Source organism: Pectinophora gossypiella, chromosome 24 (assembly GCF_024362695.1).
Source record: "Pectinophora gossypiella chromosome 24, ilPecGoss1.1, whole genome shotgun sequence".
NCBI lineage: Eukaryota > Metazoa > Arthropoda > Insecta > Lepidoptera > Gelechiidae > Pectinophora > Pectinophora gossypiella.
The window spans coordinates 8827251-8841761 of NC_065427.1; the positions used below are offsets into that span (position 1 = coordinate 8827251).

At 35.7% G+C, this 14511-nt stretch overlaps 1 protein-coding gene across 1 annotated transcript in view; it reads left to right on the forward strand.

The window, feature by feature from the left end:
* Positions 1-4763: 4763 nt before the first annotated feature.
* LOC126377831 (lysine-specific demethylase RSBN1L) overlaps positions 4764-14511 on the forward strand; it is a 28901-nt gene continuing 19153 nt past the window's right edge. The window contains exons 1-2 of the mRNA XM_050025773.1: positions 4764-5159; positions 13458-14166. Coding sequence (XP_049881730.1) covers positions 4949-5159; positions 13458-14166 — 920 coding nt within the window. The 5' untranslated portion in view covers positions 4764-4948. The remainder of the gene's footprint in view (positions 5160-13457; positions 14167-14511) is intronic.

The window sequence follows — 14511 nt, forward strand, 5'->3', positions numbered from 1 at the left end:
TACACTATCAAATGCCTTTTTGAAATCAAAGTAAATGACGTCTACTTGAGTACCTTTATCTAAATGTCGCGAAATGAAGTCCACCAGGGTTAATAGGTTCGTATTAACGGACCTCCCGCTTCGAAAACCATGCTGGGCATTTGATAAATATGGGTTAACCTGCCTTACAATTTTTTGATGTAAAATTGATTCTAGAATTTTGGATAATGAAGATAATATTGCAATCGGACGGTAGTTTTCAACACACGAACTATTGGAAACTTTCGGGATAGGGGTTACACGGGACAGCTTCCAAGATGTTGGGTATTTGCTAGTGCGGATTACCAAATTAAATATGTGATGTAATGATGGAAGTATTTGTTTCTTACAGGCTTTTATTATATAAGGAGGGATATTGTCGGGACCTGTGGCACTTTGTGGTTTTAAATTATCTATAGCTAACTCAATGTTGTCATATGTTATGTCAGTTACCGATACGTAATTTGCAGTACGCGTAGTGTCTTTAGAGAGTGCAGCATTAGCGTCAAGTGTTGGTGATTGTGAAAGGAAAACGCTAGCAAAGAAATCAGCAAAAGCATCTGCAGCACTAGACCCGGAAAAAGTCTCATCTCCCCTTGTAACTTGCGGAGCAAAACCACTTTTAGCTTTTAAGGTATGTACATGTTGCCAAAATGCACGAGGATTTTTAGAAATATTTCTTTCCACATGACCAACGTACGAATCGTATGCACATGACATACGATCTTTTATATCTGCTCTAAGTTTACTAAAGGCATTATAGACATCTGCAGAACCTGTGGCTTTCCATTGACGATGCAAATTAGCTTTACATGCGAGATCATGGATGATGTCAGATGTAAACCACACAGGATAAGATCTACGCTGCTGCACTGACCGCCGCTTTTTTGGAACACATATATCAAATATACTGTATATTATATTGTAAAAAGCATTTACCGCAGTATCAACCTGTTGCGCTTCTAATACATCATCCCAAGACACATCACAAACTAATCGATACAAGTGCTCAAAATCTGCTTTGGCAAAATTCCAATCCTTACAATCTGTAATGTTACTGGGCGGAAGCTTTTTAGAGGGAGAGTGTTGTAATAATTTATACCGGGTGAGAGCTCTTAGCGCTCCCCATATGTCCAGCCAAGTAGTTAATGTCATCTGCGGCAAAATCTACAATAAGTCACGTCAAAAAATCTGAATCATCCCCCTTTTGGGGTATTCGTTTCTTACACCTCTGCCTATCCCTTTGAGGATACAGGCGTAATGGTATGTCATGGAGCCTAGTCCACTTTTATTCATCTACATGGAGAAAATAGCGATATTATAGCTCCTTTTGGCTTAGCAGCAGTCGGGTAATGAATAAATGGTAAAACTTGTAACTCATTGATTTAAAAGATGTGTTGCTGTTGCAGTTTCTTGTCATTTCTTCTCCTCAGCCATAACACCTTGCGAAATGACGTAAATTCAAAAATGTTACACTGACCTTCAACAAGTTTATCCATGATAATTAAGTTGATTAAATAATTCAAAATCAAAAATCAAATCAACTTTATTGCACAGAACTAAAATTTCAACAATCAGACAAAACACATGAATACAGTACAATTTGGGCGGCCTTATTGCTCTAGAGCAATTTCTTCCAGGCAACCAACAAAAGGAAACAAACATTTACAACTTGGATGCGGGATGGTGCAACAAAAAAATAAAAAATAAATAAAATAAAAATAAATAAATACCTAAAAGTTAGGTATTTATTTAGTATATACCTACATATATATATTTCTTTTATGGCATTAAAATATTTCTTTATTGATAATAACAAACACTGGAAGAGCGGAGTTTTTCCTGACACAGGCAATTTGTTGCTTAAAAGGAAACTCTAATAAACTAATGTACGACTGAATTTATAAATATACATTTTTGATTTTTGATATTAACTTAGTACTCGTGATCGTACAGGAATCAACACCAAAACCTCACCCAACCGATTAGTTCGTATAAAACGTTGGCAAAAAACATTTCACGGTCACATTGTTGCATCTACGTCTTCCGCATACAAATTTCAAAATGCCTAGCCCGGGACTGGAACCCGCGACGACGCAGACTGTTAATGAATCCAAATTTATCGCTCGATTGTGTAATCTGACGTAATGTCGAGGTATTAGAAGGTGGAAGTACATAGCAAAGCATCATGTGGTGGAAAATAATGGCTTTACAGAAATCAGAAATCAGAATCATTATTAGTATAGTATAGAGTATTTAATTTATTATATTAACTATAGTTAATATCTACCTACCTAACTTATAAATAAATACCTAACTTTTAGGTTAGGTATGATTGTTGAAATTTTAGTTCTGTGCAATAAAGTTGATTTGATTTTTGATTTTGAATTATTTAATCAACTTAATTATCATGGATAAACTTGTTGAAGGTCAGTGTAACATTTTTGAATTTACGTCATTTCGCAAGGTGTTATGGCTGAGGAGAAGAAATGACAAGAAACTGCAACAGCAACACATCTTTTAAATCAATGAGTTACAAGTTTTACCATTTATTCATTACCCGACTGCTGCTAAGCCAAAAGGAGCTATAATATCGCTATTTTCTCCATGTAGATGAATAAAAGTGGACTAGGCTCCATGACATACCATTACGCCTGTATCCTCAAAGGGATAGGCAGAGGTGTAAGAAACGAATACCCCAAAAGGGGGATGATTCAGATTTTTTGACGTGACTTATTGTAGATTTTGCCGCAGATGACATTAACTACTTGGCTGGACATATGGGGAGCGCTAAGAGCTCTCACCCGGTATAAATTTAAGACAAAAAGCCTGAAGGTGCCCAATTGGCGCGAACTCTAGCTCAGGGCGTCGTCTGAGAGGAAGAATATTTGAAAGAATTAATCAACCCTAGTGGAAAAAGTAAAAGTATCCAAGTCTAGTAAAAATATTTCTTTCCATGGTAGTGGTTGCCTGGAAGAAATTGCTCTGCTCTGATATGTCCTCACCGGGATTCGAACCCGGGGCCTCCGGATCGTGAGTCCAACGCTCAACCACTGGACCACAGAGGCCGTTACTTTATTCTTGTCCTTAGTGAGTGATTATTTTATTTATTAATGAGGCATCTCAAAGAATGTTGTCAGTAAACTATGACAGTGGATGGGCGACTATTTGCTGGTTCCCTGTCAATACATCTCCACTAATTCCAGTTAAAAATACCGCCTATGTGTTTTAATGTAGGTGTTTAACTGTAAGTACCTTACGTGTAGTTATGTCACGGCCCGGACACTTCATACAAAAAACCTCGTTTTACACAGACACTACACATTGACGTTACCATACACGCGCATCTGTGTGTGACGTCTGACGCCCATACGGTTGAAGACTAAAGTAAGACCGAGGGGGTGAGGTAAACCTAGCTCAGCCGCTGGTGGGGAGCGGAGAGTTGCCGTTCTATACGTAGTAAGTATTATATTTGTGTGATGGTAGGTTATTACTTTCAGAATTTTAATAAACTTAGGTTGGTTGTAATTAGTACATACATACATAAGATCACGTTATAATCCTTAATGGGGTGCGCAGGCAGAGCCACAAGAGGTACATATAAAGGTGAGTATAGACTACAACATTTACTTGTAACAGAACAACGAGCCGCTCTATGATATGTTCTAGTGTATCATCCTCTTACGAACTAAACGTCGAGCACGCTGGGCTCTTTGTTACAAACCAACGAGCATATTGGTGTAACATTTCGTCGAGCCACGAGTGCGGGCAATGCGCGGTTGCGGGGTGACGCGGAGGGAGAGGGAGAGAGGGAGCATTTATTTACCCGTAACATAACGCCGAGCATTCGCAGGAACGTTACATTACATGGAAATGCTTTGGAAACTGAGCTTTTGCCTGTATTGTATCATTCGTAAGAACGTTACATTACACAGAAATGCTCCAGAAAATGTTGTAGTCTATACTCACCTTAAGATAAATTACTACGTAGGCAGGAACCAAAATCCACTTTTATTATCTGCATAGTATGGTGACTGATAATCAGCCCATCGCATACCTACCTATGATACTTACATAATGGTCGTTAGAGAGGACCTGAATTTCTGAAGAACTTTTTTTTTGAAGAATTTTATTGGCATGGCTGAAGCTGTCCTATGTTTTTTTTTTTATTCGCTCCGGACCACAGTTTGACCACAGTGTAATTTTAGCTGGTACATACATAAACTCACGCCTATTTCCCACCGGGGTAAGCAGAGACTATAGAATTCCATTTGCTTCGATCCTGACACACTTCTCTTGCTTCCTCCACATTCATCAATCGCTGCTGCTTTAGCTGGTAGGTAGGTAATATTTACCTTAGTTTCTTAGTAATGCTATTGCTGAGTCCAAATAAATTCCAAACAATAATAAATAACACAAGTAATAAGTACCAATATAAAGATACCTTTGACTGTAGAGATTACTGTGCAGCGACATCTATTTAATCTTTGCGAAAACACGTGTATCTGGAAAGAATACTAAGAGGTGTCTAGAAAATGCAGCAGGTGGCGCTAGTATAAATTCAAGTAAATAATTTGGAAGATTTACTATTCATCAAATAACTATAAATTCATTTTATTCGTATAGATGTCAATTTGATATTATTTACATTGATTATTAATTATTTTATTTTAAGGCTCTACAGTAGCATACCTTTGCGCCACGTCACACAAGTGAAATTGGCACAAAAAAAAAGTTAAAAAAAATAAAGTGTGAGGTAGCGTAAATGGCGTCGCAAGTTGTTTTTTATTCCAAATCAGTGAATTTCTAATCGTTTAGTGTTATTACTTGTGTGATTTGCGATATCTGCATTACATTGTATTCTTGCGTCTATGTTTTGAGTGACGAATTGCATCATTTCTTGTGATATTTCATCTTTCGCTTTGAAACAATGGCGTCAGGCGGGCCACAAGAATCCAATGTAAAAGTTGGTGAAAATCGCGATATAAGTGAAGAATACAGCGCGTCTAACGGCGAAGGGGACGCCGGCGAGGGCAGCAAGCGACGCCGAGTGACTCACGACTATCGAAAACTCTCGAAACTGGGATATGATCCAAATGTGTCAACGAATCTAACCCACGGTCCGTCAATGGATTCCAAAGGTATAGCCACACATATCTACACATACTCTGTTCATCGACCCTTTCTAGCTTTACCTAAATCTAATTCATTCATTTTACTCCTAAACTCCTTCTGATAAATTTGGTGGGAAACTTGGTAACCTATTCTTTCATTACATCACTTAAATGGAGGTCAGAACTGTTTATAAACACTCCACACACGTTTTGTATGAAAATTCCATCGTCTTTGTGGTGTAATCTTGAGAAATTTCAGTAAGAAATCAATATTCATACACAAAATAGTCAATGCTAGTCATCAGATCATTGTAGTAAGATGACCTTGTTTTGGTAATAAAGTTACTTTCTATTTGCTATAAACACTTTGTTTGGCAAAATTGCACAAAGAGTATCTGGAACTTTGCACAAAGAGTAGCTAGAAGTTTGCACAAATTATCATTTTGGTGTGTTTATGACTTAATTAGTAGGTTTTTCCCTTTTATAGCTTAATAAGTGAGAATTTTCTTTGCTAGTTTGGGAGTTTATGGAAAATGATAGAAAATGTTTAGATGCTTATCGTCCCAAAGGTCCTGAAAAGTTGGTAAAGGGATTGTGTAATCTGTTAAACATAAGTTCATTGATAAATTTACAATTGGGCCAGTCGGGTTATTAGCCAATGTACACTTTTGAGAGGGTTGCTATTCCTGCCTAAAATTGACATGAGTTCCATATATGCCTGTCAATCATCCGTCTCTCTCCTTTTCGGCGGATAAGAAAAAGACAGGAATAGCTTAAAATCTAAGTAGTCACTTTCTGTTAGACCAAAAAGATGGGTTGTGGTGTTTTTGTGCTCTCCAACTTTTTTTTTTATTTTGGACTTCTGGTTCAAAATCTGTCATCTAAGAACTCCATTATAAGGTGGTTGCTTGTTGTCTTCTATTAACTCTTGCTCATTCCTATAGGAATTACAGGCATGAGTCTCAAGTTTTCACACCAATGTTAATAGCTTAATTAATTTAAGAGCTATGAATCATCATCATCCTTCTGCCCTTATCCCACTCCAGGTGTGGTCAACAAATGAAATATTTGATTTTTTATATGGAATTATATGTGTATTATTATTATGTAGTTTATGTACTCGTAAGTGTATCTATCTTTGTATTTATTTTTATACGTACAAGTATTCCCATACTGCACTATCCCGCTATATTACATAATATTAAATATCCATCACACAAAATAAAATAGATATAAATAAATAAATAAAAATAAATAGATAGATGTATATTAAATATTATACATCTCCTATACTTAAAGGTTGCCTGGAAGAGATTGCTACTTAGCAATAAAGCCGCCTATTGTACTCATTCTATTTCTCTTTTGTTTTGTATTTTGTTTTTTCCTGTCTGTGCGATAAAGTATTTGTTATGTAGTTGAAAATCAGACTTTCACATACTATAATTAAAATTTATTTTTATATGGATGCCATAGTGCAAACTCAGTAATTAATATTAAGATATATTTGCTTCATTAATTAATTATTAAAAACACCTATCTATATTTCTCTCTTAAATAAAACATTCCATAGAAAAACACAAATAAAAATACAACAAAAACTATTTACATTGCAATTGGGTAGTTTCCTAGGTCAAAGATAAATTATGAAATTCTGATTTCTAAATAAAGACAGATCTAAGGTGACAAAAAACGTTTTCTTTTTTCTATTCAGAATCAGAATCATTTATTCAACGTAATTATCATGGATAAACTTGTTGAAGGTCAATGTAACATTTTTGAATTTACGTCATTTCGCAAGGTGTTATAGCTGAGGAGAAGAAATGACAAGAAACTGCAACAGCAACACATCTTTTAAATCAATGAGGGTACATAACAAGTTATTTAATAACTAGAGGAACACATTCAATACCAGACATTTTTATCATTTAGGTAATCATTAATCTTATAATAGGCTTTTTTACATAAAGTAAGCTTCACGTGAGCTTTAAATTTGTTCTCTGACAAATTTAAAATATTATCTGGTATTTTATTGTAAAAACGTATACATAACCCCAAAAAAGATGAATTTAATTTACTTAATCTAGAATTTTGAACAACAATTTTATTTTTATTCCTTGTATTGTAAGTATGCCTTTCACAGTTTCTCGGAAGGAGAGATACATTTTTACGCACATACATAATGTTTTCATAAATATATTGACTTGCGACCGTCAGTATATTTATTTCTTTAAACAGCTCCCTTAAAGAGTCCCGACAACGCAGATTATAAATAGCGCGAACTGCCCTTTTTTGAATAATGAAAATAGTTTCTACATCAGCGGCTCGACCCCACAATAAAATACCGTAAGACATTATGCTGTGGAAATAGCTGAAGTAGACAAGTCTAGCAGTGGGTACATCTGTGAGTTGTCGGATTCTTCTGACGGCATATGCTGCTGAACTTAGCTTGCCCGCTAGTGATACAATATGTGGGCCCCATTGAAGTTTTGAATCTACAGTAATTCCTAAGAAAACGGTGTGTTCAACAAAATCTAGTTTCTCGTCGTTAATTTTAATGTTATTATTTACTTTCTTTACGTTTGGTAGAACAAATTTAATACACTTCGTTTTCTTAGCATTTAGAACTAGGTTATTTACTGTAAACCAGCTTAGAACCTGCGACACAGCGCTGTTTGCTTCGTCAAGTTCCTCTAACTTTCTATCGATTTTAAATATAAGAGAAGTATCATCCGCGAACAGTACAATGTCAGCTTGGTTCTGTACTACATAAGGTAAATCATTTATGTACACTAAAAAAAGGAACGGCCCCAAAATGGATCCTTGAGGAACTCCCATTTGAACATGAGAGCCCGAAGAAGTCGTACTATTGATTTGTACCTTTTGTATCCTATCACCTAGATATGAATTTAACAAACTGAGAGCTCCATTATTTAATCCATAGTGCCTCAATTTCAAAAGCAAGGTCTCGTGATCCACGCAGTCGAATGCCTTAGACAAGTCACAGAATACTCCTACGGCATTCTGCGACTTCTCCCAAGCATCGAAAATGTGTCGAACAAATGTGACACTCGCGTCTGTTGTAGACCGACCCTTAGTAAAACCAAACTGCTGGCTGTGAAGTAAGTTATTTAGATTAAAATGACATAGCAGTTGGTCGAGAATAATTTTCTCGAAAATTTTACTAAGTACTGGTAGAATAGAAACCGGTCTATAATTCGTGGGGTCTGATTTTGTGCCCGATTTAAAAAGAGGTATAATTTTACTGATTTTCATTAAATTTGGAAAAGTGCTATTTTCAACACTCATATTAAAAATGTAAGCTAGATATGGTGCTAAGATATCAATAACAGAGCTCATCAATTTGACAGACAATCCCCATAAATCTTTCGAGGTTTTAAGTTTCAGCTGTTTGAATACTTTAACAATACTACTCGGATCAACGCGTTTAAAATCAAATAATTCAGTGCAAGCAGTAACATTACTTTTCAACAATATATCAGCTTGAACAGGAGAGGACCTGAGAGATTCTGTAGTTTTTACAGGGATGTTCGTAAAGAATTTATCAAAAACTTCAGCTACATCTTTATCTTGTTTAACTAACCCAGTGCTCGATTCTATATTATATTCTAATTCACGCGGTTTCGAAGCCTTTGTTTCGCTATTTATTACTTGCCAAACTGCCTTTATTTTATTATCCGCGGTCTTTATTTTACTACTAATATGCATCTGTTTGGCTGTATAACACACTCTTCGAAATATTTTAGAATAATTTTTGACGTAGCTTTTAAAACTATCAGTGTGTGTATACGTTTTTTCCTCATATAAAGAATAAAGAGTATTTCTACTTTTGCGAATGCCTACGGTAGCCCAGTCACTGAACTTGAATGATTGACTGTTGGTAACTACCTTTTGAGGAAAATTATTTTCAAATTCTTTATGGATAATAGTAAAGAAATCCCTGTAAAAATCGTCAGGATTGTCTGTATCAAAGTTTGGACAAGGTAAGTTACTTATAAGACTATTTCGATATTTCTCTATCCGAGTATCAGTGATGGGTCGTGTACGAAATTTAATTTTCTGAACATTTTTAAGTACTGGAAAACTGACCAGCTGCCCACTGTGATCTGACTTAAAACAGTTAAGGATACTGTTGTCTTGAAAGTCGCAATTGCAAAAAACGTTATCTAAACATGAGGCAGTTGTTTCTGTAATTCTAGTTGGCTCCATAAATATATTAACAAGGTTAAAAGATGTAAACAAACTTAGAAATCTAGTTGTAATTGAATCTACTTCATATAAATCAACGTTAAAATCTCCACACACTATAATGGCTTTATTACTTTTAGATATGACCTTCAGTACATTTTCCATCACTGATTCAAAAACTGTGAAGTTAGCACTGTATGGGGGTCTGTATACGGCTACAACAATATGTTTCTCTGTTTCTATACATGAAATCTCCATAGTGCCCTCTATCGAAAGTCCAGTAATATCTTTGCGTTCTTTATATTTTAAACTATTTCTGATAAAAATAAGGGAGCCACCACGTAATTTGATCTTTCGACAGAAAGCGCTAGCGAAATGATAATTTTTAAAACCGAATAACAATTCATAATCCTTTAACCAATGCTCTGTAATACATAAAATGACAATAAAAAATGTCTCTAAAAATAATTCTACGTCTAATTCTTTGCCAGAGAAGCCTTGAATATTTTGGTGAACTAGTTTTAATATTCCAAGCTTCTCTTTTGTCTTATTGTCTAGTTTAAAGATGAAGTACCATTCGTGGTACATGGCTGACTACCGTCAATAAAAATTTTGTACTGTAAAAGACAGTACAGTCAATAAGTTTACTGCCTGGTCTGGCAGAAGTGTCTGTAATATAAAAAACTAGTACTGAACATATAATTTTTTTAAAGTACTTAGATAGATATATTCTATCTGTCGTTATTATACAATTTCGAATAAACTTATTCAAATCTAAATAAATAATATTACTATGATGACAGGTTCTGTTATAAAGGTGTTGGTTGAGAGAAAATATATAATTATTTTCCTCACTAGCTAATGTATTTGAGTATGGAAAAGAACAAATAATTAAGTTTCCACACTCAACAGTCATTAGTGACCTATGATACCTAGTCAATTGCTCTTTTGTGAGCCCTGTACTATTGCCTACTAAAAGAATAACGGTAGTGTTTGCATCATATTTACACTGGAATAATTTTGTGATGATTTGCGAATATGACGCTATATTTAACTTATGTATGATTTTTAATAAAGAAAAATGTAATACTAAGTGCGACATTCTGTCACGTTTTTCTACAATGTCACATAGTAATTTCATGTTTTGAAGTTTAGTAAAAACGTCGACAACTACTCTATTGACTTTTTCCAAATAATCTTAATAATTTTATTGTCCAAACATGAATTCAAAAACAAATTCCGAAATCATTGTTTTGGGCCCATGCTGCGTTTGAAACTGCAGCCTCAGAATGAGAGTCAAACATTCTTCCATCCATGGTATAAGAAGACCAGGTATGATCAAAACTGATAGCTGCCATTTCGTCCAATGTTATTAAATTACTTTGTAAGGAAATTTTGTACTTTTAGTAAAAGATTTATGAAACAAATAAAAGAGAAGGTGCAGGTCGTGTCGTATCAGGAGGCGAAGGTTTTGGCGGGAAGAAGAGAGCAATGGCGATTACTCCACCGACAAGAGCGCAGCTCTTAAATAAAGAGAGAGTAAAAGATTTACATACAATTTTAATGATTTTTGTATATGTATGTGACAAATACTTGTCTACTTCAGCTACTTCCACAGCATAATGTCTTACGGTATTTTATTGTGGGGTCGAGCCGCTGATGTAGAAACTATTTTCATTATTCAAAAAAGGGCAGTTCGCGCTATTTATAATCTGCGTTGTCGGGACTCTTTAAGGGAGCTGTTTAAAGAAATAAATATACTGACGGTCGCAAGTCAATATATTTATGAAAACATTATGTATGTGCGTAAAAATGTATCTCTCCTTCCGAGAAACTGTGAAAGGCATACTTACAATACAAGGAATAAAAATAAAATTGTTGTTCAAAATTCTAGATTAAGTAAATTAAATTCATCTTTTTTGGGGTTATGTATACGTTTTTACAATAAAATACCAGATAATATTTTAAATTTGTCAGAGAACAAATTTAAAGCTCACGTGAAGCTTACTTTATGTAAAAAAGCCTATTATAAGATTAATGATTACCTAAATGATAAAAATGTCTGGTATTGAATGTGTTCCTCTAGTTATTAAATAACTTGTAATGTACCCTCATTGATTTAAAAGATGTGTTGCTGTTGCAGTTTCTTGTCATTTCTTCTCCTCAGCCATAACACCTTGCGAAATGACGTAAATTCAAAAATGTTACATTGACCTTCAACAAGTTTATCCATGATAATTACGTTGAATAAATGATTCTGATTCTGATTCTGAATAATAGTAATTAAATATATGAGTCAGTCAGTCACTTAATTCTCAATAATAAAATTTACATCCTTGGAATTTTGGAGATACCAATTGAATGGCAAACACTTACATCCTCAATGGGCTAGCAATGGCAGCTTGTCATAGGACTGAGCATACCTGGTCTTCTTATACCATGCTTCCAACTAGGTAATACCACGACTTTGATGTCTACCTAGAGAATATTATTATGAACAATATCAAAGATAACAACATCACATCAACATTGTATCAACAGTGGCTGCAAGTTGTCTTTGATTACTTGTGGCTCTGCCCACCCCATTAGGGATTACGGGCGTGAGTTTATGTATGTATGTCTTTGAGTTTATGTGTCATGATTCATGTATGAGTCAGTTAATACCTAGCTGCATTGTCAATTCATACTATAATAGGCTAATTTCCAACTAGTCAAATCAGTTACTTTTTGCTAAACCACACCCTGGACACTTCATACAAACAAGTTTGTCTTACACAGACACTACACATTGACATTATCAACGCGCGCAACTGTGTGTGTGATGTCTGAGGGCTGCCAATTACAATACCTAATTTAACCATCATTACTTTCTTAGGCCGGTAGTACTACTTACCAAAGATGTTTTTATATTTATTTACTTAATTTTGAACAATAAAGGTTATTAGCTCACTGCCCATATAATGCTCCACTAAGTTAGAAAGTACACAATCCCTCTACCTTATTGAATTCAGAACTTTAAATAACACAATGTACATAATGGTTACTTTTTATGTCAAATCACTAAGTTAGCTATTACAATATTTTAAAGACCTTATCTTCCTATAATGGAAAAACTTATACCTAAAATAACAGAAAGAAGAAAGAAAGAAAAATATTTATTCCCCCACACAAAAACATTGTACATGACAATTTACTAGTTTAAACTGACAGATTTTGTGAAAGGGCTGATGCCTAAACTAAGTTAAAAATATAAGTCATCAGACCTTCCCACGGAATAAAACAGCAACATTGAACCTTATTCTATGTGCAGGCATGCAAACAAAAAGGTACTTATATAGTTTATATAATAATAAAAAAAAAGTAATAGTATTGTGTTCCTTGATAAACAAAAGATGTATGTATAGATGTGTTTGTGAGTAGTGTGAATTGTGGTGAGTGGGTGTTACGTGTGTGTGAGTGCGTGCGTACAGAGTGCAAAGGAAGGTATTATGTGAGAGTTCTATTGATTCGCAAGAAATATGGGTGCAATTTGCATGATCCTACCTAGCCCTACGATTATAAAAATCTTGGGATCGGTAAAGTAAAATACCACTAGACAGGACCACAACTTGCAATACAGTTCTAACAAACAGGGCTTAGGACGGCATTAATTTCACCAATTTTACAAATGATAATAATAGAAGAAAAAACAGCACAAGTAAAAAAAATAAGAACACCAGGTATGCTCAATCCTATGACAAGGCACCATTGCTAGCCCGTTGATGACATAAGTGTTACCATTAAATTGGTATCTCTAACATTCCAAGGACGTGAATTTTATTATTGAAAATTAAGTGAATTACTGACTAATGTATTTAATTACTAATATTTATCACATATACAAAAATCATTAAAACTGTACGTAAATCTTTTACTAAAAGTACAGAATTTCCTTGCACAGTAAATTAAAAACATTGGTCGTGGGTAATTTATTTTTTACGAAATGGCAACGCAGAGTCGAATGACGTCAGCTGGGCTAACCTTGAAATGCTAGCTGTCAGTTTTGAGCGTACCTGGTCTTCTTATACCATGAGCAACACTATAAAATGCGATGCCTAACAATACTCTCCATCTTTCCAGGCACCAAGAAGCGCAAACTGAGCGCCGACTCCAAGGAACTTTGCGTTTGGGGCGAGAATACCAGACCGGCTAAGCTCAGCAAGATATGGCCAGTCTTCGACTCTGGAGGGTACGGCAACGCAACAGTCTTGACCCTGCACGTAATGCAGAAGTCTCCACCAATCAACAACCCTCTACTCTTCAACTTCACCGACAAAGACTGTGGTCTCACCTTGTCCGAGTTAAACCAGGAACCTATAAAGGCAGATCTTCTTGGTGGACTCACAGCGTCATGGAAACAAACGCAAATGGCCAATACTGTGCCGAATGATGACGTCACAAAGCGACTCTTCTCCTCAGTCTCGAGGCAGCTGCGTATCATCAACACGCATTTCCAAAAGTCAATGTTCAGATACAAGTATCCAAGGGTGACTCGGTCGAATATTCTTTTGGAAAGCTCCAACTTGAGGCGTCCGGCTACACACTTCAGTTTGTCAATGAAAGCGATTAAGTTCCAAGCGAATTCTTCGCAGGCGAATAGAGAGTTGCCCTGTTATGGTAACTTGGAGTTACCTTTGAAGATCAAGCAGGAAGGTGGTCAGGTGTATCCGGCTATTCCAAATGTAAGGGACAGTGATAAGGTGAAAGTCAAAATTGAAAGTGAGAAAGTGAAAAGTGAGAAGGAGAAGGAAAAGGAGAGAGAGAGGGAAAAAGAAAAGGATAGGGAGAGGTGAGTTTCATTTTGTTTTTGTAAAACACTAAGATACATACGTAACTTCCTGTAATTCCTAATGGGGTGGGCAGAGACACAAGTAATCAAAAACAACTTGCAGCCTCTTCCAAGTGCTCCCGGCCTCTGTGGTCCGGTGGTTAAACATTGGGCCAACGATCCGATGGTTCCGGGTTCGAATCTTTTGTGTACTCTAGTTTGGTTAGGACATCGCAGGCTGATCACTTGATCGTCCGAAAGTGGGCACGCTAATTAATACCTACTACTTAAGTCTGTAGTTGTAACATGCGCCATGTCAGGGGCCGTTGGAGGCTCAATAGTGACCCTGACACCAGGGTTGAGGTT